This window comes from Somniosus microcephalus, unplaced genomic scaffold, assembly GCF_052327205.1.
Source record: "Somniosus microcephalus isolate GS21.2 unplaced genomic scaffold, FLI_Smic_1.0 unresolved_chr2, whole genome shotgun sequence".
Lineage (NCBI taxonomy): Eukaryota > Metazoa > Chordata > Chondrichthyes > Squaliformes > Somniosidae > Somniosus > Somniosus microcephalus.
The window spans coordinates 66,149,408-66,174,217 of NW_028225180.1; the positions used below are offsets into that span (position 1 = coordinate 66,149,408).

General features: G+C 53.3%; 1 protein-coding gene across 1 annotated transcript in view; it reads left to right on the forward strand.

Annotated features, from left to right (window-relative positions):
- The window catches only part of LOC147092767 (NACHT, LRR and PYD domains-containing protein 3-like), a 51,660-nt gene that overhangs the window by 10,447 nt on the left and 16,403 nt on the right, over positions 1-24,810 (forward strand). The window contains exons 4-6 of the mRNA XM_085976020.1: positions 6,224-6,395; positions 6,498-6,563; positions 10,339-12,085. Of these exons, the coding sequence (XP_085832146.1) occupies positions 6,224-6,395; positions 6,498-6,563; positions 10,339-12,085 (1,985 nt within the window). The remainder of the gene's footprint in view (positions 1-6,223; positions 6,396-6,497; positions 6,564-10,338; positions 12,086-24,810) is intronic.

A 24,810-nucleotide genomic window follows, 5' to 3' on the forward strand; every position in this document is an offset into this window, starting at 1 on the left:
CTTCCTTAGGGTTCCCTTTGGCGTCACCAATGGGGTCTCCGTCTTCCAAAGGGAGATGGACCGGATGGTCGATCAAAATGCGTTGCAGGCCACTTTCCCATATCTGGACAATGTGACCATCTGTGGCCATGACTTGCAGGACCATGACGCAAACCTCGAAAAATTCCTCTGCACCGCCCAACTCCTGAACCTGACGTATAACAAGGAGAAGTTCATATTCCGCACAACCCGCCTCGCCATCCTTGGCTGTGTTGTGGAACACGGAGTCATCGGCCCCGACCCCGACCGGATGCGTCCCCTTATGGAACTCCCACTGCCCCACTGCTTCAAGGCCCTGAAGAGGTGCCTAAGGTTTTTCTCCTATTACGCCCAGTGGGTCCCCTACTATGTGGACAAGGCCCGTCCGCTGATCAAGTCCACCTCTTTTCCCTTGACGGCAGAGGCCCGCTTAGCCTTCCACCGTATCAAGGAAGACATTGCCAAAGCCACCATGCATGCAGTGGACGAATCCATCTCCTTCCAGGTGGAAAGCGACGCGTCCGACTTTGCCCTGGCCGCTACCCTTAATCAGGCGGGGAGACCCGTGGCCTTCTTTTCACGAACCCTCCAGGGCCCGGAGACCAGACACTCCGCTGTTGAGAAGGAGGCCCAGGCTATTGTGGAGGCTGTGCGTCATTGGAGGCACTACCTGGCCGGAAAACGATTTACCCTGCTCACAGACCAGCGTTCAGTTGCTTTTATGTTTAACAACAAGCAGAGGGGCAAAATCAAAAACGACAAGATCTTGAGGTTGAGAATCGAACTTTCCACCTACAACTACGAGATCTTGTACCAGCCCGGGAAGCTCAATGAACCCCCGGATGCTCTATCGCGTGGCACCTGCGCCAGCGCACAGATCGATAGACTGCGGGCCCTCCACAATGACCTCTGCCACCCGGGGGTCACCAGGTTCTTCCACTTCATCAAGGCCCGCAACCTGCCTTACTCCATTCAGGAGGTCAGGACCATGACCAGGAACTGCCAAGTCTGCGCTGAGTGCAAACCGCACTTTTATAGACCAGACAGGGCTCACCTGATAAAAGCCACTCGCCCCTTCGAGCGCCTGAGCGTTGATTTTAAAGGGCCTCTCCCCTCCTCCGACCGCAATGTGTACTTCCTCAACATTATTGATGGGTACTCCCGTTTCCCGTTCGCCATCCCCTGCCAGGACATGACCAGTGCCACGGTCATTAAATGTCTGAATGACCTCTTCACCCTGTTCGGTTTCCCCAGCTATATCCATAGCGACCGGGGCTCATCGTTTATGAGCGACGAACTCCGTCAGTACCTGCTCGCTAGGGGTATTGCCACAAGCAGGACCACCAGTTACAACCCCCGGGGGAACGGACAGGTGAAAAGACAGAATGCGACAGTTTGGAAGGCCGCCCTGCTAGCCTTAAAGTCTAGGGGCCTTCCGACCTCCCGCTGGCAGGATGTGCTCCCCGATGCGCTCCACTCTATTCGGTCACTGCTCTGCACTGCCACTAATGCCACCCCTCATGAGAAAATGTTTGTCTTCCCAAGGAAGTCCACATCGGGGACATCGCTACCGCCATGGCTGATGTCCCCAGGGCCGGTCCTACTGAGAAGACACGTGAGGACCCATAAAATGGACCCCCTGGTCGAGAGGGTCGACCTCCTCCACGCCAACCCCCAGTATGCTTACATTGCGTACCCGGACGGGCGGGAGGACACAGTCTCCATACGAGACCTCGCACCCTCGGGGGCCCCAGTAACCCACTACCCACTACCACCGCCCCCACGATCCAATATCCAATCCCAGCAGACGGCACGCCTGGGCCCCGCGACCCGCTCGACACCCACGAGGACTACACACCAGTGCCCCAGCCTACGCGGGACTCGACGCCGGAAGCTTCACTACCCCTGCCGTCGCCACATCGATCACAGCGGCAGACAAGACCTCCGGAGAGACTCCAATACACAAACTTTTAATACACTTCACCACGCTGGACTCATTTTTAAACAAGGGGTGAATGTGGTAAACCACTGTTATACCTGCCTGTGTGTGTGTTTGTATTCCACTGTGTACATGTCTGTACATGCCTCAGCTGACTCTTCCCACGAGTCCAGGTATAAAGGTTACTGCTCCACAGTCCCTCTGTATTCTGGACTGGTCGACCACTCGAGGCACACCTTCATTCTCTTGTTAATAAAAGCCTGTTGGTTACACGCTTAACCTCAGTCTTTTGAGTAATTGATTGCGCATCAGGAGCTTTACTCTGTATCTAACCCATGCTGTACCTGCCCTGGGAGTGTTTGATGGGACAGTGTAGAGGGAGCTTTACTTTGTATCTAACCCGTGCTGTACCTGCCCTGGGAGTGTTTGATGGAACAGTGCAGAGGGAGCTTTACTCTGTATCTAACCCGTGCTGTACCTGCCCTGGGAGTGTTTGATGGGACAGTGTAGAGGGAGCTTTACTTTGTATCTAACCCGTGCTGTACCTGCCCTGGGAGTGTTTGATGGGACAGTGTAGAGGGAGCTTTACTCTGTATCTAACCCGTGCTGTACCTGCCCTGGGAGTGTTTGACGGGACACTGTAGAGGGAGCTTTACTCTGTATCTAACCCGTGCTGTACCTGCCCTGGGAGTGTTTGACGGGACAGTGTAGAGGGAGCTTTACTCTGTATTTAACCCCGTGCTGTACCTGCCCTGGGAGTGTTTGATGGGACAGTGTAGAGGGAGCTTTACTCTGTATCTAACCCATGCTGTACCTGCCCTGGGAGTGTTTGATGGGACAGTGTCGAGGGAGCTTTACTCTGTATCTGACCTGTGCTGTACCTGCCCTGGGAGTGTTTGATGGGACAGTGTAGAGGTAGCTTTACTTTGTATCTAACCCGTGCTGTACCTGCCCTGGGAGTGTTTGATGGGCAAGTGTAGAGGGAGCTTTACTCTGTATCTAACCCGTGCTGTACCTGCCCTGGGAGTGTTTGATGGGACAGTGTAGAGGGAGCTTTACTCTGTATCTAACCCCGTGCTGTACCTGCCCTGAGAGTGTTTGATGGGACAGTGTAGAGGGAGCTTTACTCTGTATCTAACCCGTGCTGTACCTGCCCTGGGAGTGTTTGATGGGACAGTGTAGAGGGAGCTTTACTCTGTATCTCACCCTGTGCTGTGTCTGCCCTGGGAGTGTTTGATGGGACAGTGTAGAGGGAGCTTTACTCTGTATCTAACCTGTGCTGCACCTGCCCTGGGAGTGTTTGATGGGACAGTGTAGAGGGAGGTTTACTCTGTATCTAACCCATGCTGTACCTGCCCTGGGAGTGTTTGATGGGACAGTGTAGAGGGAGCTTTACTCTGTATCTAACCTATGCTGTACCTGCCCTGGGAGTGTTTAATGGGACAGTGTGGAGGGAGCTTTACTCTGTATCTAACCCGTGCTGTACCTACCCTGGGAGTGTTTGATGGGACAGTGTAGAGGGAGCTTTACTCTGTATCTCACCCCGTGCTGTACCTGCCCTGGGAGTGTTTGATGGGACAGTGTAGAGGGAGCTTTACTCTGTATCTAACCTGTGCTGTACCTGCCCTGGGAGTGTTTGATGGGACAGTGTAGAGGGAGCTTTACTCTCTATCTAACCTGTGCTGTACCTGCCCTGGGAGTGTTTAATGGGACAGTGTAGAGGGAGCTTTACTCTGTATCTAACCCGTGCTACACCTGCCCTGGGAGTGTTTGATGGGACAGTGTAGAGGGAGCTTTACTCTGTATCTAACCCCGTGCTGTACCTGCCCTGGGAGTGTTTGATGGGACAGTGTAGAGGGAGCTTTCCTCTGTATCTAACCCCGTGCTGTACCTGCCCTGGGAGTGTTTGATGGGGACAGTGTAGAGGGAGATTTACTCTGTATCTAACCCCGTGCTGTACCTGCCCTGGGAGTGTTTGATGGGACAGTGTAGAGGGAGCTTTCCTCTGTATCTAACCCCGTGCTGTACCTGCCCTGGGAGTGTTTGATGGGGACAGTGTAGAGGGAGCTTTCCTCTGTATCTAACCCGTGCCCTGGGAGTGCTCAATACTAACACTGTTTTCATTCCCCATACCGATGACGCTCACCTTGAAGAGTGCAACATTCACATTTTTAAACTGAATTAATAAATGCAATCAGATATTTTAATTATTGGTGGAATTATTTCCCTACAAGGGGCGAAACTTTTTATATAAATAATGTTTATATGTGCAAGGGGAACTAAAACATGCAGCCAAGTAACTCCGTATGCAACTTACGGCACAGTCGGTGGGTCTTGTATCAATACATCCCGCACTTCATATCTTGGTTTCACTGGATTCAACTCATTAATTTTAATCCTGGTCATGTTCCCTTGTAGACCGTACACTTCAAGTAGTAGAGGAACCTGCAAAGGTGCAGACACACACACACACACACACACTGACACGTGCATACAACTCCAGGAGGGACTGGTCAATAGAGAAGAAAGTCCGACATGGCTCGAAGTAATTTTTACCCCCCACCCCCCCACTCTAGTTTTCTTCCTTGCTTTGCGGAGGATGTGTTGTTGGTTGAGGTTCGGTTCCATTCCGTAAGCACCATCGAGGTCGAGGGTTAAACGTGCTAACAGTACAAATACAAGCGGGACCCAGAACCATCTCCAGTCGCTCTTCCTCCCCTCTTTGCTTCACTCAGCCCTTCCTTCCCTTTCCAGTTCTGACCACCGTTTCAAGAAGGCAGTGGGTGGATTTCTGGAGAAGGAGGTGATCACAGGAGATGGAAGGCACAAGTAAATCATCCTGGACAATGGTCAGCGGGTTTGGGGCTTTGCCCGATGACCCGTGAGGGACAAGATTTTTCCACAGACGATTTTGGAACTGGCTACAGGTCCTTGTGCTTTTGCCAGGGGGTGGGGATAGAGTCAGCTGGAGGATGGGGCAACATGCGTGAGCCCAGTTTACATAAACAGAACGGGTCTCCACCTAAAACATTCAGCTATCTTTTCAAAGGCTGCCAAAGCATAGAACGATACCGCACAGGAGGAGGCCATTCGACCCATTGTGCCTGTGCCGGCTCTTTGAAAGAGTTCTCCAATTAGTCCCACTACCCCCTGCTCTTTCCCCACAGCCCTGCACATTTCTCCTTTTCAAGTATTTATCCAATTCCCCTTTTGAAAGTTACTATTGAATCTGCTTCCACCGCCCTTTCAGGCACCGCGTTCCAGATCACAACAACTCGCTGCGTAAGGTTTAAAGTAATTGGTGGAAGGTTTAGAGGGGATTTGAGGGGAAATTTCTTCACCCAGAGGGCGGTGAGGGTCTGGAACTCACTGCCTGAAAGGGTGGGAGAGGCAGGAACCCTAACCACATTTAAGAAGTGGCTCAGTGATGATTCTCCAATTTGATCAGTTGAAGAGCCTCACTGTTTCACAGAAGCCACAGACCCCCGTAGAGGGCACCGCGCATGGATCAGTCACTGGATTAGGGCAAGTCTGCACTCTAAAGCCTGTCAAACCTTTGTTGTCAGCTGTCAGCGAGGTGAATGACAAGTGCCATTCCTTAGCCGCTGGCTGTAAAATCCGTGCCATTAATTAATGCTGTGCCTAAAATTCTGGGCTTAATTGTACAAATCGTTTAAAAATATTAATTGCTAGAAATTTGTGTTTATGACACTTTAGCCTGCAGGTCGTGAGTTCAAAGACTCACATCAGAGACTCGAGCCCTATAATCCAGGCTGACACACCCCAATGCCAGTTCTGAGGGAGCACTGCAGTGTCAAAGATGGCTTCTTTCAGATGAGATATTAACCTGTCCTGTCAGGTGAAGGTGAACAATTTCATTTCACTGCTTCCGAAGTTGAGCTTGGGAGTTCTCCCAAGTTTTCTGGGGAGAATATTTATCCCTAAACCAACATCACTAAAAATCTGATTATCTGCCGTTATCACATTATCTGGTTATATGCATTACAGTTGCAGCACTTCCTGCAATACAATGACGAGTACTTTTCAAATGTACCTTATTGGCTGTAAAGCCCATTGCGATGTTCTGCATGATGAATGACTTTATATAAATTAAAGTATTTATTGTTACATTCTTTGTTTTGCTTTCTTCCTTCATGCACTTCCTTTACTCCTTTCTTTCATTCATTTAATCTTCGCTTGTTTTTTTTCTTTCTGACCTTCCTTCTTTCTTTCTTTCATTCTTTCCTTAATTCCTTCTTATTGCAGTTCGTCAGTAAACTGGCAAAGCATCAACGCAGAAAGGAAGCAACTCGATACCTTCTAGAAACGGTGACTGAAAAGGAAGGACCGGCAGAAAGGACACTGTGGGAAACGTTGGTGAAAATGCAGGGGGCGAGGCCAAAACTGAAACGCATTTTGAAAGAAATCCAGATAAAAGGTATTGCCTGAACAACTATTTGTACTACCAAACTAATGTAGGTATTTTACTAGATTTCCCAGAGCTAAACTCCATACTAATTAGATGAATCACCTTTACTAGGTTCTAGTCTACTTCATAATGCACGCGGCAGTCAGCTGGAAGAGAAGCTATCAGGAGATCTAAAAGGTAAGTGAATGGCCAGTTTCTGAAATAATCATAGAATGATACAGTACAGAAGAAGGCCATTACAGGCCTTTGTGGCTCTGCCGGAATCAGATAAATAGATCAATCAACTTTATATGATGATCTCCAACAGTAACTGTAAGGTGTATTGAAACTTAATACACTAAGGGGGTGAACACCGACTTGGGCGGGGGTGTAAATTGGACTGCCGCAAGTTATACACCCCATGCCCGATATTAAGTTCATTTGAAGTATATTCAATGGCAGATGCGATACCCGCCTGAGCTGTGTCGCTGCCCAAGTATACTTTCACCCCACTGGCACTGAATATCTCCAGTTTCTGATGCCCATGTGGCAGTATGGAGCTGTACCAGTGAGAAAGGCCTCAGCTTTTTATCCGGCATGTTCCCAGTGTGCCAAAGTAAAGTCACAACTGTTTTGTCCTTTGTTCATACTTGAGATGTTGTTGTTGATGGCCAGGCCGGACATTATTGTGCAGCCCTAATTTCCTATATACAACTGAACCCCTCGCTTGGCCCACTTAAGAGAAACTTCAGGAGATGGACAGGTTGGTGTTGGACTGGAGTCAGATATAGGCCCAGGCAGGGAAAGACTGCAACCAGATATAGGTCCTGACTGGGTAAGGACGGGTGTCACATAAAAGCCCAGTCTGGGCAAGGACAGAACTTACATACATGCCCAGGTTGGGTAAGGACTTGTGTCGCATATAGTCGCAGACTGGGTAAGGACTGGAATCATATATAGTCTAAGAATCGGTAAGGAATGGAGTCATATATAGGCACTGACCGGCTAAGGACTCGAGTCACTTATAGGTCGAGACCAGAAATGAATTGGAGACACATATAGGCACAGATTGGATAACGACTGGAGTCAAATTTCAGTACAGGGAGAACAAGGACTGCAATAACATATAGGTCAAGATTGGCTAAGGACTGAAATCACATATAGTCCCAGACTGGGTCAGGACTCGAGTCACATATAGGCACAGACTTGGTAAGGACTGGAGCCATATAAAGGCCCAGACTGGGTAAGAACTGGACTCACATTTCGGTCCAGACTGGGTAAAGACTGGAGTCACATATAGGCCCATACTGGGTAAGGATTGGATTCATATAAACGCCCAGACTGGGTATGAACTGGAGTCACATATAGGCCCAGACTGGGAAAGAACTGAAGTCACATATAGGCCCAGTCTTGGTAAGGACTGGAGTCACATATAGGCCCAGACTGGGTAATGACAGGAGTCACATATAGGCCCAGACTCAATAAGGACTGGAGTCACATGTTGCCACAGACTGGGTAAGGGCTGTAGTCACATATAGCCCCAGATTGGGTAAGGATTGGAGTCACATATAGCCCCAAATTGGGTAAGGATTGGAGTCACATATAGCCCCAGAGTGGGTAAGGACTGGAGTCACATGAAGGCACAGACTGGGTAAGGGCTGGAGTCACAGATAGGCCCAGAATGGGTAAGAACTCGAGTCACAGATAGGCCCAGACTGGTTAAGGACTGGAGCCACATATAGGCCCAGATTGGGTAAGGACTGGAATCATTTTTAGGTCCAGACTCAGTAAGGACTGGTGTCACATATAGGCCCAGACAGGATAAAGACTGCATCACATCTAATTCCAGACTGGGTAAGAACTGGAGTCATACATAGCCCCAGACTCGACAAGGACTGGAATCATATATAGGCCCAGACTGGGTAAAGACAGGAGTCACATATAGGCCAAGATTCGGGAAGGACTGGAATCATACATAGGCCGCAAATGGGTACGGAATAGAGTCACTTGTAGGTACAGACTGGGTAAAAACTGGAGTCACATATAGGCCCGGACTCAGTAAGGACTGGAGTCACATGTAGGTAGAGACTGGGTGAGGACTGTAGTCACATATAGGCCTGGACTGGGTAAAGACTGGAGTCACATGTAGGCCCAGACTGAGTAAGGTCTGGAGTCACATATAGGCCCAGACTGGGCAAGGACTGGAGTCACATATAGGCCCAGACTGAGTAAGGTCTGGAGTCACATATAGGTCCAGACTGGGCAAGGACTGAAGTCACATATAGGCCCGGACTCAGTAAGGACTGGAGTCACATGTAGGTAGAGACTGGGTGAGGACTGGAGTCACAAACAGGCCCGGACTGGGTAAAGACTGGAATCACATATAATCCCAGACTGGGTGAGGACTGGAGTCGCATATAATCCCTGAGTGGGTAAGAACTGGAGTCACATAAAGGCCCAGAGTGGGTAAGGACTGGAGTCACATAAAGGCCCAGAGTGGGTAAGGACTGGAGTCACAGAAAGGCCCAGAGTGGGTAAGGACTGGAGTCACATAAAGGCCCAGAGTGGGTAAGGACTGGAATCACAGAAAGGCCCAGAGTGGGTAAGGACTGGTCCAAAGATGTGCGGGTTAGGTTGATTGGCTATGATAAATTGACCCTTAGTGTTAGGGGGATTAAATACGTGGGGTTACGGGGATAGGGTGGGATATGTGTTGGTGTAGGGGTTGCGGGGAATTGGGTGGGATATGTGTCGGTGTAGGCTCGATGGGCCGAAATGGCCTCTATCTGCACTGTGGGGTTTCTGTGATTCTGTGATTCTGTGACTGGAGTCACATAAAGGCCCAGAGTGGGTAAGGACTGGAGTCACATAAAGGCCCAGAGTGGGTAAGGACTGGAGTCACATATACGCCCAGATTCGGAAAGGACTGGAGTTCCATGGAGGCACAGACTGGGTAAGGACAACAGGTGTCCTGCCCTAAAAGGACATTACTGAACCAGATATGTTTTTATGACAAGCAGACAGATTCATGGTCACTTTTTTTTTAATTGATGCCGGAATTTCGTTCCTGATGGTTATCCTGTGACTCTCTACTGACACTGTATATATATTAGAAGCTGCTCAGTTGGACAAGGCTGCGATAAGATTAATTGAATCCTTGGTTTTAGGGTAATAGGAACATAGGAATTGCTTGAGGACTCTTGCAAGCTAACAAAGGGAAAGAATATGAAACTAAACGAATATAGAAATGCATATTTGACCATTAAGGCAGTAAGTCAGAATGGTTCAGCACAGTATTCCTTTGTCTTGTAGCCACCAGCATTAAACGTTGTTCCCCTCACATGGCTAACTGTCATTTCTTCTACAGGGGTGTAAGTTCATCTTGGGCGGTAGTGTAAAGTGGGCGATATTGAATCAGCAGCTGGTTTTGTGCTCCATCAAAATAACTTTTCCACTGGGTGTAGGTTGATGATATGGTGATGATGTAAATTGGGAGATATCGAATCAGCCGTCAATTATATCCCCTCCCTGATTTCTCTTTCCACTGAAGTTAATGGTCGGTAAAATTGGTTGGGGTATATAACGGGCAACAATTCGGCATTGTCCATTTTAGAAGCTCTCCCGTAATTAAATGTAAACCCCAATGGAAAAGACAGCAGTTGTGGGGTGCACATTTTTATCAACGGTAGCGTAAAATGGGCGGCATCGCATTTAACACCCGTTATAGGCAAGGCCCAATACTGCCGTTAATGGCATTGAATATCAGGCAGAGTGTATAACGGGCGGTCGATCCGATATTGCACGTTACTGCAGAAGATGAATTTCTACCCCGTGGACTGTAAAATTGGCATACAATTCGCCCGTTTTGATTTACCTTATAAAACATCTGCCTATATGTTTCCCGGCCATTTTGGTGTCTAACAATATTAAAATAATGGCGATATTAATGGCATTCTTAATATTTCAATGAAAGACATCCAAAAGCAACACAAGGAACATCTCCTCTCCCAAAACGGGAAAGTGAGCAATGGCACAATCCGAGGAAGGGACATAACAAAGACCTTCTCAATCGTTGATCGATACACTGAACTGATAATCATTTCCTCTCTCCGCGAGCGGAGATTGATGGAACACGAGCTGCTGGCCAGAGGGAAGGACCACGAGGAGTGGCAGCAGAAGCACGTCAGCAGCGACCTTGAGAAAATCTGCATCGATCAATTATTCAGGAGTAGTTTCGGCCACTCCAGCCTGTCTGGGACCTCGGTGGTCAGCGGGGTGGCCAGGATTGGCAAGACCACCATGGTGGAGAAGATGGTTCATGAATGGGCCACAGGGAGAATCTATCCTCAGTTTCAATTTGTCTTTCATTTCAAAATCAGAAACCTCAACGCCATAAATGGGACCACTTCTCTGAAAGAAATAGTGCTGGATTCTTACCCTTATTTGGAAAAGGTACTTGGAGATATATGGATGAGGCCGGAATTTCTGCTCTTCGTGTTCGATGGGTTGGATGAGTTCCAACACACGGTAGATTTCACAGATCGTGGGGCAAATAAAGGCTCTGGGAACAGCTGTACCGGACCCGAATGGAGATGTCAAGTGTCCGATATTGTCCGCTCTCTGGTACAGCAACAGGTGCTAAAGGGTTGTTCTGTACTGGTCACAAGTCGGCCAACTGCTCTTGACTCACTGGAGCAGGCCAATATCAACCTCTGGGCCGAGATCCTGGGTTTCCTGGCCACCAAAAGGAAGGATTATTTCAAAAGGTTCTTCAGGAATGAGAAACTCGCCACCGATGTCTTCAAGCACGTGGAGGAGAATGAAATTCTGTACACCATGTGCTACAACCCTTCCTACTGCTGGATCTTGTGCTCTACCTTGGGCCCACTCTTCACTCAACCGGAGGGGAGAAGACCTCTCCCTAAAACCATCACCCAACTCTTTTCCAACTACATTTACAACCTCTTGAAAAACCACAGGCGAGATGTTGAGGACCAGCGAGCGGTGTTACTCCGAATCGGGGAGCTGGCCTATCAGGGAGTTTCCAACAGGGTCATTGTCTTCAATGAAGACCACTTCTGTCAACATCAGTTGGAGCCCAACAAGTTCATTTCCGGGTTTATGATGGAGATCCTGGAGAGAGATGACGCCACAAAAAATGTTGTGTACACGTTCCTCCACCTTACCATCCAAGAGTTCTTGGCGGCCCTTGCTCAGTACTTGACTCCAAGGCACCAGAACGTATTGGAGCTCCTTCAATGGGCTTTTAAGAAGGATGATGGTCGCTTTGAGATCTTTATCCGATTCTTGGTGGGTCTCTCATCGTCCACTTCAGCTCGGCAGCTGGAAGAGATCCTTGGCCCGCTGTCTCACCAAACCACCTGCCAGGTGATTGACTGGCTGAAGATCAACGTTCAGGCAGAGATCAAGAACATGGACAGGAACATGGGTAAAAGGCAGCTCCTAAACATGTTCCACTACCTGTGCGAGTCTCAGAACTTTGCTTTGGCCCAGAAGACCGTCGGATTGGTGGAGAGGCTGAACTTTGGGGACTCCAACCCACGGATCGCACTGAGATTGAGCCCGCTGGATTGTGCCGTGCTTTCCCACGTGGTGCAACTGTGCGCAACTGTTGAGGAGCTGAATTTGGAGAAGTGCTACATCCAGGAGGAAGGAATCAAGCGACTGGTCCCCGCGATGCACAAATGCAAAGTTCTGAGGTATTTATTAATGGGGGTGAAATTGAGCATGCTGGTGACGCAAAGCAGGTGGCATCTCATTGGTCGCCTGTTATAGGCTGCACCCGATATTCAGTTCCCTTGACTTTAATTTGGGGCACGGGAGCGTTCTCCGCCTTGCCAGATTTCCTCTGCTTCCTTCAACCTCAAAAGTTGTGGCACTGAGCCCCTGACACAGAGCAGGAAGATCCCAAGTTCCATTCACCGCCTGTGCTGAGTTGGCTGATCTGGCCAGGAGTGGCACAGAGATCCCCACACACAGAGCAGGAAGGTCCGAAGTTCCATCCACGGCCTGTGCTGAGTTAGCTGATCTCAACAGGTGTGGCACTCAGCCCCACACACAGAACAGGAAGGTCCTAAGTTCCATCCACGGCCTGTGCTGTGTTTGCTGAGCTCAACAGGTGTGGCACTCAGCCCCACACAAATACAGAACTGGACGGGGCTGGGTTCCATTTACGGGCTGTGCTGAGTAGTTGCTCTCATCCAGTGTAGGGCCGAGCCCCACACACAGAGCAGGAAGGGCCCAGGTTCCATCCCCTGCCTGTGCTGTTAGCGGATCTCATCCAGTGTAGGGCTGAGCCCCACACACAGAGCAGGAAGGGACCAGGTTCCATCCCCGGCCTGTGCTGTTAGCGGATCTCATCCATTGTGGGGCCGAGCCCTACACACAGAGCAGGAAGGTTCCAGGCTCCATCCCTGGCCTGTGCTGTCAGCGGATCTCATCCAGTGTAGGGCCGAGCCCCACACATAGAGCAGGAAGGGTCCAGGCTCCATCCCTGGCCTGTGCTCGGGGGAGTGGAGAATGGGGGATAGTGCTTGGGGGGAGTGGAGAATGGGGGATAGTGCTCGGGGGAGTGGAGAATGGGGGATAGTGCTCGGGGGAGTGGAGAATGGGGGATAGTGCTCGGAGGAGTGGAGAATGGGGGATAGTGCTCGGGGGGAGTGGGAAATAGGGGATAGTGCTCGGCAGGATTGGAGAATGGGGGATAGTGCTCAGGGGGAGTGGAAATGGGGGATAGTGCTCGGGGGAGTGGAGATTGGGGAATAGTGCTCGGGGGGAGTGGAGAATGGGGGATAGTGCTCGGGGGAGTGGAGATTGGGGAATAGTGCTCGGGGGGAGTGGAGAATGGGGGATAGTGCTCGGGGGAGTGGAGATTGGGGAACAGTGCTCGGGGGGAGTGGAGAATGGTGGTTAGAGCTCGGGTGGAGTTGACAATTGAGGATAGTGCTAGCAGGAGTGGAGAATTGGGGATAGTGCTGGGGAGAGTGGAGAATGGGGATAGTGCTCGGGGGGAGTGGAGAATGGGGGATAGTGCTTGGGGATTTGGAGAATGGGGGTTAAGGCTCGTGGGGAGTGGAGAATGGGGGCCAGTGCTTGGGGGGTGGAGAATGGGGGATATTGCTCGGGGGAAGGTGAGAAAGGGGGATAGAGCTCGATGTGATTGGAGAATAAGGGATAGTGCTCGGGGGGTGTGGAGAATGGGGGATAGTGCTCGGGGGGAATGCAGAATGTGCGATAGTGCTCGGGGGGTTGGAGAATGGGGGAAAATGCTCGGTTGGAGTGGAGAATGGGAATAGTGCTCGGGGGAGTGCAGAATGGGAGATAGTGCTCAGGGGGATTGGATTTCATGGATGATGCTCGCGGGGAGTGGAGAATGTGGGTTAGTGCTCGGTGATGTGGAGATTGCAGGATAGTTCTCAGCGGGAGTGGAGAATGAGGGATAGTGCTTGGTGGGAGCGGAAAATGAGTGATAGAGCTCGGGGTGAGTGGCGAATGGGGATAGTGTTCGGGGTGAGTGGAGAATGGGGGATAGGGCTCGGGGGATTGGAGAATGGGGGAGAGTGCTAGAGGCAGTGGTGAATTTGGGATAGTGCTCGTGGGGAGTGGAAAATGGGGGATAGAGATCGGGGGGAGTGGAGAATGGGGGATAGAGCACGGGGGGAGTGGAGAATTGGGGACAGAGCTCGGCGGGAGTGGAGGATGTGGGGTAGTGCTCGGGGGAAGTTGAGAATTGGGGATAATGCTCGGGGGGAGTGGAGAATGGGGGATAGTGCTCGGGGGGTAGTGGAGAATTGGGTATAGTGTTCGGGGGGGTGTGGAGGATTCGGGGTAGTGCTCGGGCGTGTGGTGAATGGGCGATAGTGCTCGGGGGCAGTGGAGAATGGGGATAGTGCTCGGGGGGATTGGAGAATGGGGGATAGTGATCGGGGGGAGTGGAGATTTGGGGATAGTGCTCGAGGGGAGTGGAGAATTCGGGATAGTGCTCGGGGGGTCGGGGGACAATGCTCGGTTGGAGTGCAGAATGGGAATAGTGCTCGGGGGGAGTTGAGAATGGGGAATAGTGCTCGGGGGGAGTTGAGAATGGAGGATAGTTCGCGGGGGGAGTGGAGAATGAGGGGTATTGTTAGGGAGGAGTGGCAAATTGGGGATAATGCTCGGGGGGTGTGGAGAATGGGTGAAAGTGCTTGGGTGGAGTGGAGAATGGGGGATAGTGCTCGGGGGTGTGGGGAATGGGGGTTAGAGCTTGGGGGGAGTGGAGAATGGGGGTAGATCTCGGGGGAGAGGAGAATGGGGGATAGTCCTCGGGGTGTGGAGAATGGGGTATAGTGCTTTGGGGGCGTGGAGAATAGCGGATAGTGCTCGAGGGAAGTGGTGAATGGGCTATAGTGCTTGGGGTGAGTGGAGAATGGGGGATAGTGCTCGGGGGACTGGATAATGTGGGTTAGTGCTCGGGGGAGAGGGGTTTGGGGTTAGTGGTTGGGGGGAGTGGAGAATGGGAGGTAGTGCTCGGTGGCAGTGGAGAATGGGGGATAGTGCTCGGCGGGTGTGGAGAATGGGGGATAGTGCTCGGGGTGAGTGGAGAATGGGGTTTAGAGCTCGGAGGGTGTGGAGAATGGGTATAGTGCTCAGGTGGAGTGGAGAATGGGGGATAGTGCTCGTGGGGAGCGGAGAATGAGGATAGTGCCCGAGTGGAGTGGAGAATTGGGCATAGTGCTAGTTGGGAGTGGAGAATGTGGGATAAAGCTCGGAAGGGGGGGTGGAGAATGGGGATAGTGTTCGGGTGGAGTGGGTATTGGGGGAAAAAGCTCGTGGGGGAGTGGGGAATGGGCGATCGTGGTCAGGGGGAGTGGAGAATGGGGGATAGTGCTCGGGGGAGTGCAGAATGTGGATAGTGCTCGGGTGGATTGGGAATAGGGGATAGTGCTCAGGGGAGTGGAGAATGGGAGATAGTACTCAGGGGGAGGGGGTAGAATGGGGATAGTGCTCCTGGGAGTGGAGAATGGGGGATAGTGCTCGGGGGGAGTGGAGAATGGTGACAGTGCTCGGGGGGAGTGGAGAATGGGGATAGTGCTCGGGGGAAGCAGAGAATGGGGATTGTGTTCGGGGTGAGTGGAGAATGGGGGATAGTGTTCGGGTGGAGTGGAGAATGGGGGTTAGAGCCCAAGGGATTGGAGAATGGGGGAGAGTGCTAGAGGCAGTGGAGAACGGCGGATATAGCTTGTGGGGAGTAGAGAATCGGGGATAGTGCTCCGGGGGAGTCGAGAACGGGTGATAGTGCCCGGTGGGAGTGGAGAATGGCGATAGTGCTCGGGGGGAGTAGAGAATGGGGATAGTCTTTGCGGTGAGTGGAGAATGGGGTATAGTGCTCGGGGGGAGTGGAGAATGGGGGTTAGAGCCCGGCGGGTTTGGAGTAACGGCGCTAGTGCTCAGGGGATAGGAGAATGGGGGAGAGTGCTAGAGGCAGTGGCGAATTTGGGATACGGCTCGTGGGGAGTGGAGAATGGGGGATAGAGGTCGGGGGGAGTGGAGAATGGGGGATAGTGCTCAGGAAGAGTCGAGAATGGCGGATAGTGTTCCGGGGGAGTCGAGAATGGGTGATAGTGCTCGGGGGGTGTGGAGAATGGGGATTTAACTTGGGGCTAGTGGAGAATGGGCGATAGTCCTCGGAGGGAGAGGAGAATGTGGATTGAGCTCGGGGGGATTGGGAATAGGGGATAGTGCTCGGGGGGAGTGGAGAATGAGAGATAGTGTTCAGGGGGAGTGGAGAATGGGGGATAGTGCTCGGGGGAAGTGGAGAATGGGGGATAGTGCTCAGGGGGAGTGCAGAATGAGAGATAGTGCTCAGGGGGAGTGGAGAATGGGGGATATTGCTCAGGGGAGTGGAGAATGGGGGATAGAGCTCGGGGTGAGTGGAGAATGGGGACAGTGCTCGGGGGGAGTGGAGAATGGGAGATAGATCTCGGTCAGTGGAGAATGGGGGATAGTGCTCGGGGTGAGTAGAGAATGTGGGATAGTGCCCGGGGGGAGTGGAGAATGAGGGATAGTGCTCGGGGAGTGGAGAATGGGGGATAGTGCTCGGGGGGAGTGGAGAATGGGGGATAGAGCTAGGGTGAGTGGAGAATGTGGACAGTGCTCGGGGGAAAGGGGTATGGGGGTTAGTGCTCGGGGGTAGTGGAGAATGCGAGATAGTGCTTGGGGGACTGGAGAATTGGGGCTAAAGCTCGCGGAGAGTGGAGAATGGGGGATAGTGCTCGGGGGACTGGAGAATGGGGGATAGTGCTCGGGAAGAGTGGAGAATGGGGTATAGTCTCGGGGGGGAGTGGAGAATGGGGGATAGTGCTGGGGGGGTGGAGAATGGGGGATACTGTTAGGGAGGAGTGCAGAATTGGGTATAATGCTCGGGGGGAGTGGAGAATGGGTGAAAGTGCTTGGGGAGTGGAGAATGGGGGATAGTACTCGGGGGTGTTGAGAATGGGGGATAGTGCTTGGGGGGAGTGGAGAATGGGGGATATTGCTCGGGAGGTGTGGGGAATGTGGGTTAGAGCTCGGGGGGAGTGGAGGATAGGGATAGTGCTCAGGGGAAGTGGAGAATGGGGGATAAAGCTTGGGGGATTTGGAGAATGGGGATAGTGTTCGGGAGGAGTGGGGTTTGGGGGATAGTGCTCGGGGGGAGTGGAGAATGGGGGATAGTGCTCGGGGGGAGTGCAGAATGGGGATAGTGCTCGGGGGGAGTGCAGAATGGGGATAGTGCTTGGGGGGATTGGGAATAGGGTATAGTGCTCGGGGGGAGTGGAGAATGAGAGATATTGCTCAGGGGGAGTGGTGAATGGGGGATAGTGCTCAGTGGGAGTGGAGAATGAGAGATAGTGCTCAGGGGGAGTGGAGAATGGGGGCTAGTGCTCAGGGGGAGTGGAGAATGGGGGATAGAGCTCGAGGTGTGTGGAGAAGGGGACAGTGCTCAGGGGGATTGCAGAATGGGGGATAGAGCTTGGGGTGAGTGGAGAATGGGCAACAGAGCTCGGGGTGAGTGGAGAAGGGGGCTAGTGCTCGGGAGGAGTGGAGAATGGTGTATAGTGCTTGGGGGGAGTGGAGAATGGGGGATAGTGTTAGGGAGGAGCGGAGAATTGGGGATAATGCGCGGTGTTGTGGAGAATGGGAGATTGGGCTCGGGGGCAGTGGAGAATGAGGGATATTGCTCAGAGGGAGTGTAGAATAGGGGATAGTGCTTGGGTGGAGTGGAGAATGGGGGATAGTGCTCGGGGGAGTGGAGAATGGGGGATATTGCTTTTGGGGTGTGGAGAATGGCAGATAGTGCTCGGGGGGATTCGAGAATGGGGGATAGTGCTCGGGGGAGTGGAGAATGGGGGGTAGCACTCGGTGGGTGGAGAATGGGTGATAGTGTTAGGGAGGAGCAGAGAATTGGGGATAATGCTCGGGGGGAGTGGAGAATGGGGGATAGTGCTCGGGGGACTGGTGAATGGGGGATAGTGCTCGGGAAGAGTGGAGAATGGGGTATAGTATCGGGGATGAGTGGAGAATGGGGGATAGTGCTGGGGGAGTGGAGAATGGGGGATACTGTTAGGGAGGAGTGCAGAATTGGGTATAATGCTCGGGGGAGTGGAGAATGGGTGAAAGTGCTTGGGGGAGTGGAGAATGGGGGATAGTGCTCAGGGGGGAGTTGAGAATGTGGGATATTGCTCGGGAGGTTTGGGGAATGTGGGTTAGAGCTCGGGGGGAGTGGAGGATAGGGATAGTGCTCGGAGGGAGTGGAGAATGGGGGATAGTGCTCGGGGGAGTGCAGAATGGGGATATTGCTCGGGGTGATTGGGAATAGGGTATAGTGCTCGGGGGGAGTGGAGAATGAGAGATATTGCTCAGGGGGAGTGGTGAATGGGGGAAAGTGCTCGGGGGAGTAGAGAATGGGGGATAGTGCTCAGTGGGAGTGGAGAATGAGAGATAGTGCTCAGGGGGAGTGGAGAATGGGGGCTAGTGCTCAGGGGGAGTGGCGAATTGGGGATAGAGCTCGGGGTGTGTGGAGAAGGGGACAGTGCTCAGGGGGATTGGAGAATGGGGGATAGAGCTTGGGGTGAGTGGAGAATGGGCGACAGAGCTCGGGGTGAGTGGAGAAGGGGGGTAGTGCTTGGGAGGAGTGGAGAATGGTGTATAGTGCTTGGGGGGAGTGGAGAATGGGGGATAGTGTTAGGGAGGAGCGGAGAATTGGGGATAATGCTCAGGCTGGGGAGATTGGGAGATTGGGCTCGGGGGCAGTGGAGAATGAGGGATATTGCTCAGAGGGAGTTGAGAATAGGGGATAGTGCTTGGGGGGAGTGGAGAATAGGGGATAGTGCTTGGGGGGAGTGGAGAATGGGGGATAGTGCTCGTGGGAGTGGAGAATGGGGGATAGCGCTCGGTGGGTGGAGAATGGGTGATAGTGTTAGGGAGGAGCAGAGAATTGGGGATAATGCTCGGGGGAGTGGAGAATGGGTGAAAGTGCTCGGGGGGAGTGGGGAATGGGGGATAGTGCTCTGGGGGAGTTGAGAATGGGGATTGTGCTTGTGGGGAGTGGAGAATGGGCGATATTGCTCAGGGGCTGTGGGGAATGGGGGATAGTGCTCGGTGGGAGTGGAAAATGGGGGCTAGAGCTAGGGGTGAGTGGAGAATGGGGGATAGTGCTCAGGGGACTGGAGAATGGGGGATAGTGCTCGGTGGAGAGGGGTTTGTGGGTTAGTGCTCGGGGGGAGTGGAGAATGGGAGATTGTGCTCGGGGGCAGTGGAGAGTGAGGGACAGTGCTCAGAGGGAGTGGAGAATGAGGGATACTGCTTGGGGTGAGTGGAGCATGGGGGATAGTTCTCGGGGGAGTGGAGAATGGGGGATAGTGCTTGGGGGAGTGGAGAATGGGGCATAGTGATCGGGGGGAGTGGAGACTGTGGTATAGTGCTCGGGGTGAGTGGAGAATGGAGGATAGTGCTCAGGGGGAGTGGAGAATAGGGGACAGTGCTCAAGGGGAGTGGAGAATGGGGGATAGTGCTTGGGGAGGTGCAGAATGGGGGATATTGTTAGTGAGGAGTGGAGAATTGGGGATAATGCTCGGGGCGGTTGAGAATGGGGGATATTGCTTGGGGGGAGCGGAGAATGAGGATAGTGCCCAAGTGGAGTGGAGAATTGGGCATAGTGCTTTGGGGGAGTGGTGAATGGGGCATAAATCTTGGGGGGTTTGGCGATTGGGGATAGTGCTCTGGGGGATTGGCAATAAGGGATAGTGCACAGGGGGAGTGGAGAATGAGAGATAGTGTTCAGGGGGAGTGGAGAATGGGGGTTAGAGCTCGGAGGGAGTGGAGAATGGGGGATAGTGCTCAAGGGGAGTGGAGAATGGGGGATAGTGCTCAGGGGGAGTGGAGAATGTGGGATAGAGCTCTGGGTGAGTGGAGAATGGGGACAGTGCTCGGGGGGAGTGGAGAATGGGGGATAGAGCTCAGTAAGTGGAGAATGGGCGATAGAGCTCGGGGTGAGTAGAGAATGGCGGATAGTGCCTGGGGGGAGTGGAGAATGAGGGATAGAGCTCGGGGTGAGTGGAGAATGGGGACAGTGCTCAGGGGAAAGGGGTATGTGGGTTAGTGCTCGGGGGGAGTGGAAAATGGGAGATAGTGCTCGGGGGTGTGGAGAATCGGAGATAGTGCTCAGGGGCAGTGGAGAATTGGTGCTAAAGCTCAGGGAGAGTGGAGAATGGGGGATAGTGTTCAGAGGGAGTGGAGAATGGGGATAGTGCTTGCGGGGACTGGAGAATGGGGGATAGTTCTCAGGGAGTGGATAATGGGGGTGAGTGCTCGGGGGATTGGTGAATAGGGATAAATCTTGGGGGGTTTGGAGAATGGGGATAGTGTTCGGGAGGTGTGGGGTTTGGGGGACAGTGCTCAGGGGGAGTGGAGAATGGGGGATAGAACTCGGGGTGAGTGGAGAATGGGGGATAGTACTCGGGGTGAGTGGAGAATGGGGGATAGTGCTCAGGGGGAGTGGAGAATAGTGGAGAGTGCTCAAGGGGAGTGGAGAATGGGGGATAGTGCTTGGGGGAGTGGAGAATGGGGCATAGTGATCGGGGGGAGTGGAGAATGTGGTATAGTGCTCGGGGTGAGTGGAGAATGGGGGATAGTGCTCAGGGGGAGTGGAGAATAGGGGACAGTGCTCAAGGGGAGTGGAGAATGGGGGATAGTGCTCGGGGAGGTGCAGAATGGGGGATATTGTTAGTGAGGAGTGGAGAATTGGGGATAATGCTCGGGGCGGTTGAGAATGGGGGATAGTGCTTGGGTGGAGTGGAGAATGGGGGATATTGCTCGGGGGGAGTGGAGAATGAGGATAGTGCCCAAGTGGAGTGGAGAATTGGGCATAGTGCTTTGGGGGAGTGGTGATAGGGGCATAAATCTTGGGGGGTTTGGCGATTGGGGATAGTGCTCTGGGGGATTGGCAATAAGGGATAGTGCACAGGGGGAGTGGAGAATGAGAGATAGTGTTCAGGGGGAGTGGAGAATGGGGGTTAGAGCTCGGAGGGAGTGGAGAATGGGGGATAGTGCTCAAGGGGAGTGGAGAATGGGGGATAGTGCTCAGGGGGAGTGGAGAATGTGGGATAGAGCTCTGGGTGAGTGGAGAATGGGGACAGTGCTCGGGGGGAGTGGAGAATGGGGGATAGAGCTCAGTAAGTGGAGAATGGGCGATATAGCTCGGGGTGAGTAGAGAATGGCGGATAGTGCCTGGGGGGAGTGGAGAATGAGGGATAGAGCTCGGGGTGAGTGGAGAATGGGGACAGTGCTCAGGGGAAAGGGGTATGTGGGTTAGTGCTCGGGGGGAGTGGAAAATGGGAGATAGTGCTCGGGGGTGTGGAGAATGGGAGATAGTGCTCGGGGGCAGTGGAGAATTGGTGCTAAAGCTCAGGGAGAGTGGAGAATGGGGGATAGTGTTCAGAGGGAGTGGAGAATGGGGATAGTGCTTGCGGGGACTGGAGAATGGGGGATAGTTCTCGGGGGAGTGGATAATGGGGGTGAGTGCTCGGGGGATTGATGAATAGGGATAAATCTTGGGGGGTTTGGAGAATGGGGATCGTGTTCGGGAGGTGTGGGGTTTGGGGGACAGTGCTCAGGGGGAGTGGAGAATGGGGGATAGAACTCGGGGTGAGTGGAGAATGGGGGATAGTACTCGGGGATTGGAGTATGCGGACAGTGCTCCGGAGGAGTGGAAAATGGGGGATAGAGCTCGGGGTGAATGGAGAATGGGGGATAGTGCTCGGGGGGCATGGAGAATGGGGGATACTGCTTGGGGGGAGTGGAGGATGGTGGATAGTGCATGGGGGACTGGAGAATGCGGGATAGTACTCGGGGGAGAGGAGTTTGGGGGTTAGTGCTCGGGGGGAGTGGAGAATGGGAGATAATGCTTGGGGGACTGGAGAATGGGGGATAGTGCTCGGGGGTGAGGGGTATGGGGGCTAGTGTTCGGGGGACTGGAGAATGGGGATAGTGCTCGGGGAGAGGGGATTGGGGGATAGTGCTCGGTGGGAGTGGAGAATGGGGGATTGTTCTTGGGGAGTGGAGACTGGGGGATAGTGCCCGGGGGAGTGCAGAATGGGGGATAGTGCATTGGGGGTGTGGAGAATGGCAGATAGTATTCGGGGGGAATGGGGAATGGGGGATAACGCTCGGGAGGAGTGGAGAATGGTGTATAGTGCTTGGGGGGAGTGGAGAAGGGGGATAGTACTCGGGAGGAGTGGAGAATGGGGTATAGTGCTCGGGGTGTGTGGAGAATGGGGGATAGTGTTAGGGAGGAGTGGAGAATTGGGGCTAATGCTCGGGGGGAGTGGAAAATGGATGAAAGTGTTCGTGGGGAATGGAGAATGGGGGATGGTGCTCGGGGGATTTGAGAATGGGGGATAGTGCTCGGGGGGAGTGGAGAATGGGGGATATTGCTCACGGGGTGTGGGGCATGGGGGAAAGAGCTTGGGGGGAGTGGAGAATAGGGCTATTGCTCAGGGGAAGTTGAGAATGGGGGATAGTGCTCGGGGGAGTGGAGAATGAGGACAGTGCCCGAGTGGAGTGGAGAATTGGGCATAGTACTAGGGGGAGTGGAGATTGGGGGATAATGCTTGGGAGCTTTGGAGAATGGGGATAGTGTTTGGGTGGAGTGGGGTTTGGGGTATAGAACTCGGGGGGAGTGGAGAATGGGGGATAGTGCTTGGGGGGAGTGCAGAATGGGGATTGTGCTTGAGGGGATTGAGAATAGGGGATAGTGCTCGGGGGGAGTGGAGAATGAGAGATAGTGCTCTGGGGGAGTGGAGAATGGGGGATAGTGCTCAGTGGGAGTGGAGAATTGGGGATAGTGCTCAGGGAGAGTGCAGAATTGGGGATTGTGCTCGGGGTGAGGGGAGAATGGGTATAGTGCTCGGGGGGAGTGGAGAATGGGGATAGTGTTCGTGGTGGGTGGAGAATGGTGGAAAGTGTTCGGGGAGTGGAGAATGGGGATAGTGCTCGGGGGAGTGGAGAATGGGGAATAGTGCTTGGGGGGTGAAGAGTGGGGGATAGTGCTCGGGGGGAGTGGAGAATTGGGGATAGTGCTTGGGATAGAGGGGTTTGGGGGTAGGTGCTCGGGGGGAGTGGAGAATGGGAGATAGTGCTCAGGGTGAGTGTAAAATGGGGGATAGTGCTTTGCGGGTGTGGAGAATGGCGGATAGTGCTCGGGAGACATGGAGAATGTGCTATAGTGCTCGGGTGGAGCGGAGAATGGGGGATAGTGCTCGGGGGGATAGTAGAATGGGTGAAAGTGCTTGAGGGGTGTGGAGAATGGTGGAAAATGCTCGGGGGGGTGTGCAGAATGGGGGATAGTTCTCGGGGGGAGTGGAGAATGGGGGATAGTGCTTGGGTGGTGTGGGGAATGGGGATTAGAGCTCGGGGGGAGTGCAGAATGGGGGATAGTGCTCAGGATTTGGAGAATGGGGGATAGTGCTCGGGGAGTGGAGAATGGGGGATAGTGCTCGGGGAGTGGAGAATGGGGGATAATGCTTTGGGGGTGTGGAGAATGGGGGTAGTGCTCGGGAGGCATGGACAATGAGGGATAGGGCTCAGAGGTAGAGGGGTTTGGGGGTTAGTGCTCGGGGGAGTGGAGAATGGGGGATAGTGCTCAGGGGGAGGGAAAATGGGGGATAGATTTTGGGATGAGTGGAGAATGGGAGATAGTGCTCGAGGGGAGCGGAGAACGGGGTATAATGCTCGGGGGAGTGGAGAATGTGAGGTAGTGCTCGGGGGAGTGGAGAATGGGGGAGAGCGCTCGGGGGAGTGGAGAATGGGGCTAGTGCTCAGGGGAAGTGGAGAATGGGGGATAGTGCTCGGGGGAGTGGAGAATTGGGGATAGTGCTCGGGGGAGTGGAGAATGGGGGATAGTGCTCAGGGGGAGTGGAGAATGGGGGATAGTGTTCGGAGGGTGTGGAGAATTGGGGATAGTGCTCGGGGGAGTGGAGAATGGGGGATAGTGTTCGGGGGAGTGGAGAATGGGGCTAGTGCTCAGGGGAAGTGGAGAATGGGGGATAGTGCTCGGGGGGAGTGGAGAATGGGGGATAGTGTTCGGAGGGTGTGGAGAATTGGGGATAGTGCTCAGGGGAAGTGGAGAATGGGGGAGAGTGCTCGGGGGGAGTGGAGAATGGGGGATAGTGTTCGGAGGGTGTGGAGAATTGGGGATAGTGCTCGGAGGGTGTGTAGAATGGGGGATAGTGCTCGGGGTGAGTGGAGAAAGTGGGATAATGCTCGGAGGGTGTGTAGAATTGTGGATAGTGCTCGGGGGGAGTGGAGAATTGGGTAAAGTGTTAGGGAGGAGTGGAAAATTGTGGATAGTGCTCGGGGGGAGTGGAGAATTGGGTAAAGTGTTAGGGAGGAGTGGAAAATTGGGGATTGTGCTCGGGGGGAGTGGAGAATGGGGATAGTGCTCAGGGGGAGGGAAAATGGGGGATAGATTTTGGTATGAGTGGAGAATGTGAGGTAGTGCTCGGGGGAGTGGAGAATGTGAGGTAGTGTTCGGGGGAGTGGAGAATGTGAGGTAGTGTTCGGGGGAGTGGAGAATGTGAGGTAGTGCTCGGGGGAGTGGAGAATGTGAGGTAGTGTTCGGGGGAGTGGAGAATGTGAGGTAGTGCTCGGGGGAGTGGAGAATGTGAGGTAGTGTTCGGGGGAGTGGAGAATGTGAGGTAGTGCTCGGGGGAGTGGAGAATGGTAGATAGTGCTCGGGGGAGTGGAGAATGGTAGATAGTGCTCGGGGGAGTGGAGAATGTGAGGTAGTGCTTGGGGAATGGAGAATGGGGGATAGTGCTGGGTGTGGGGTGGAGAATGCGGATAGTGCTTGGGGGAATGGAGAATGCGGGATAGTGCTCGGGGGAATGGAGAATGGGGGATAGTGCTCGGG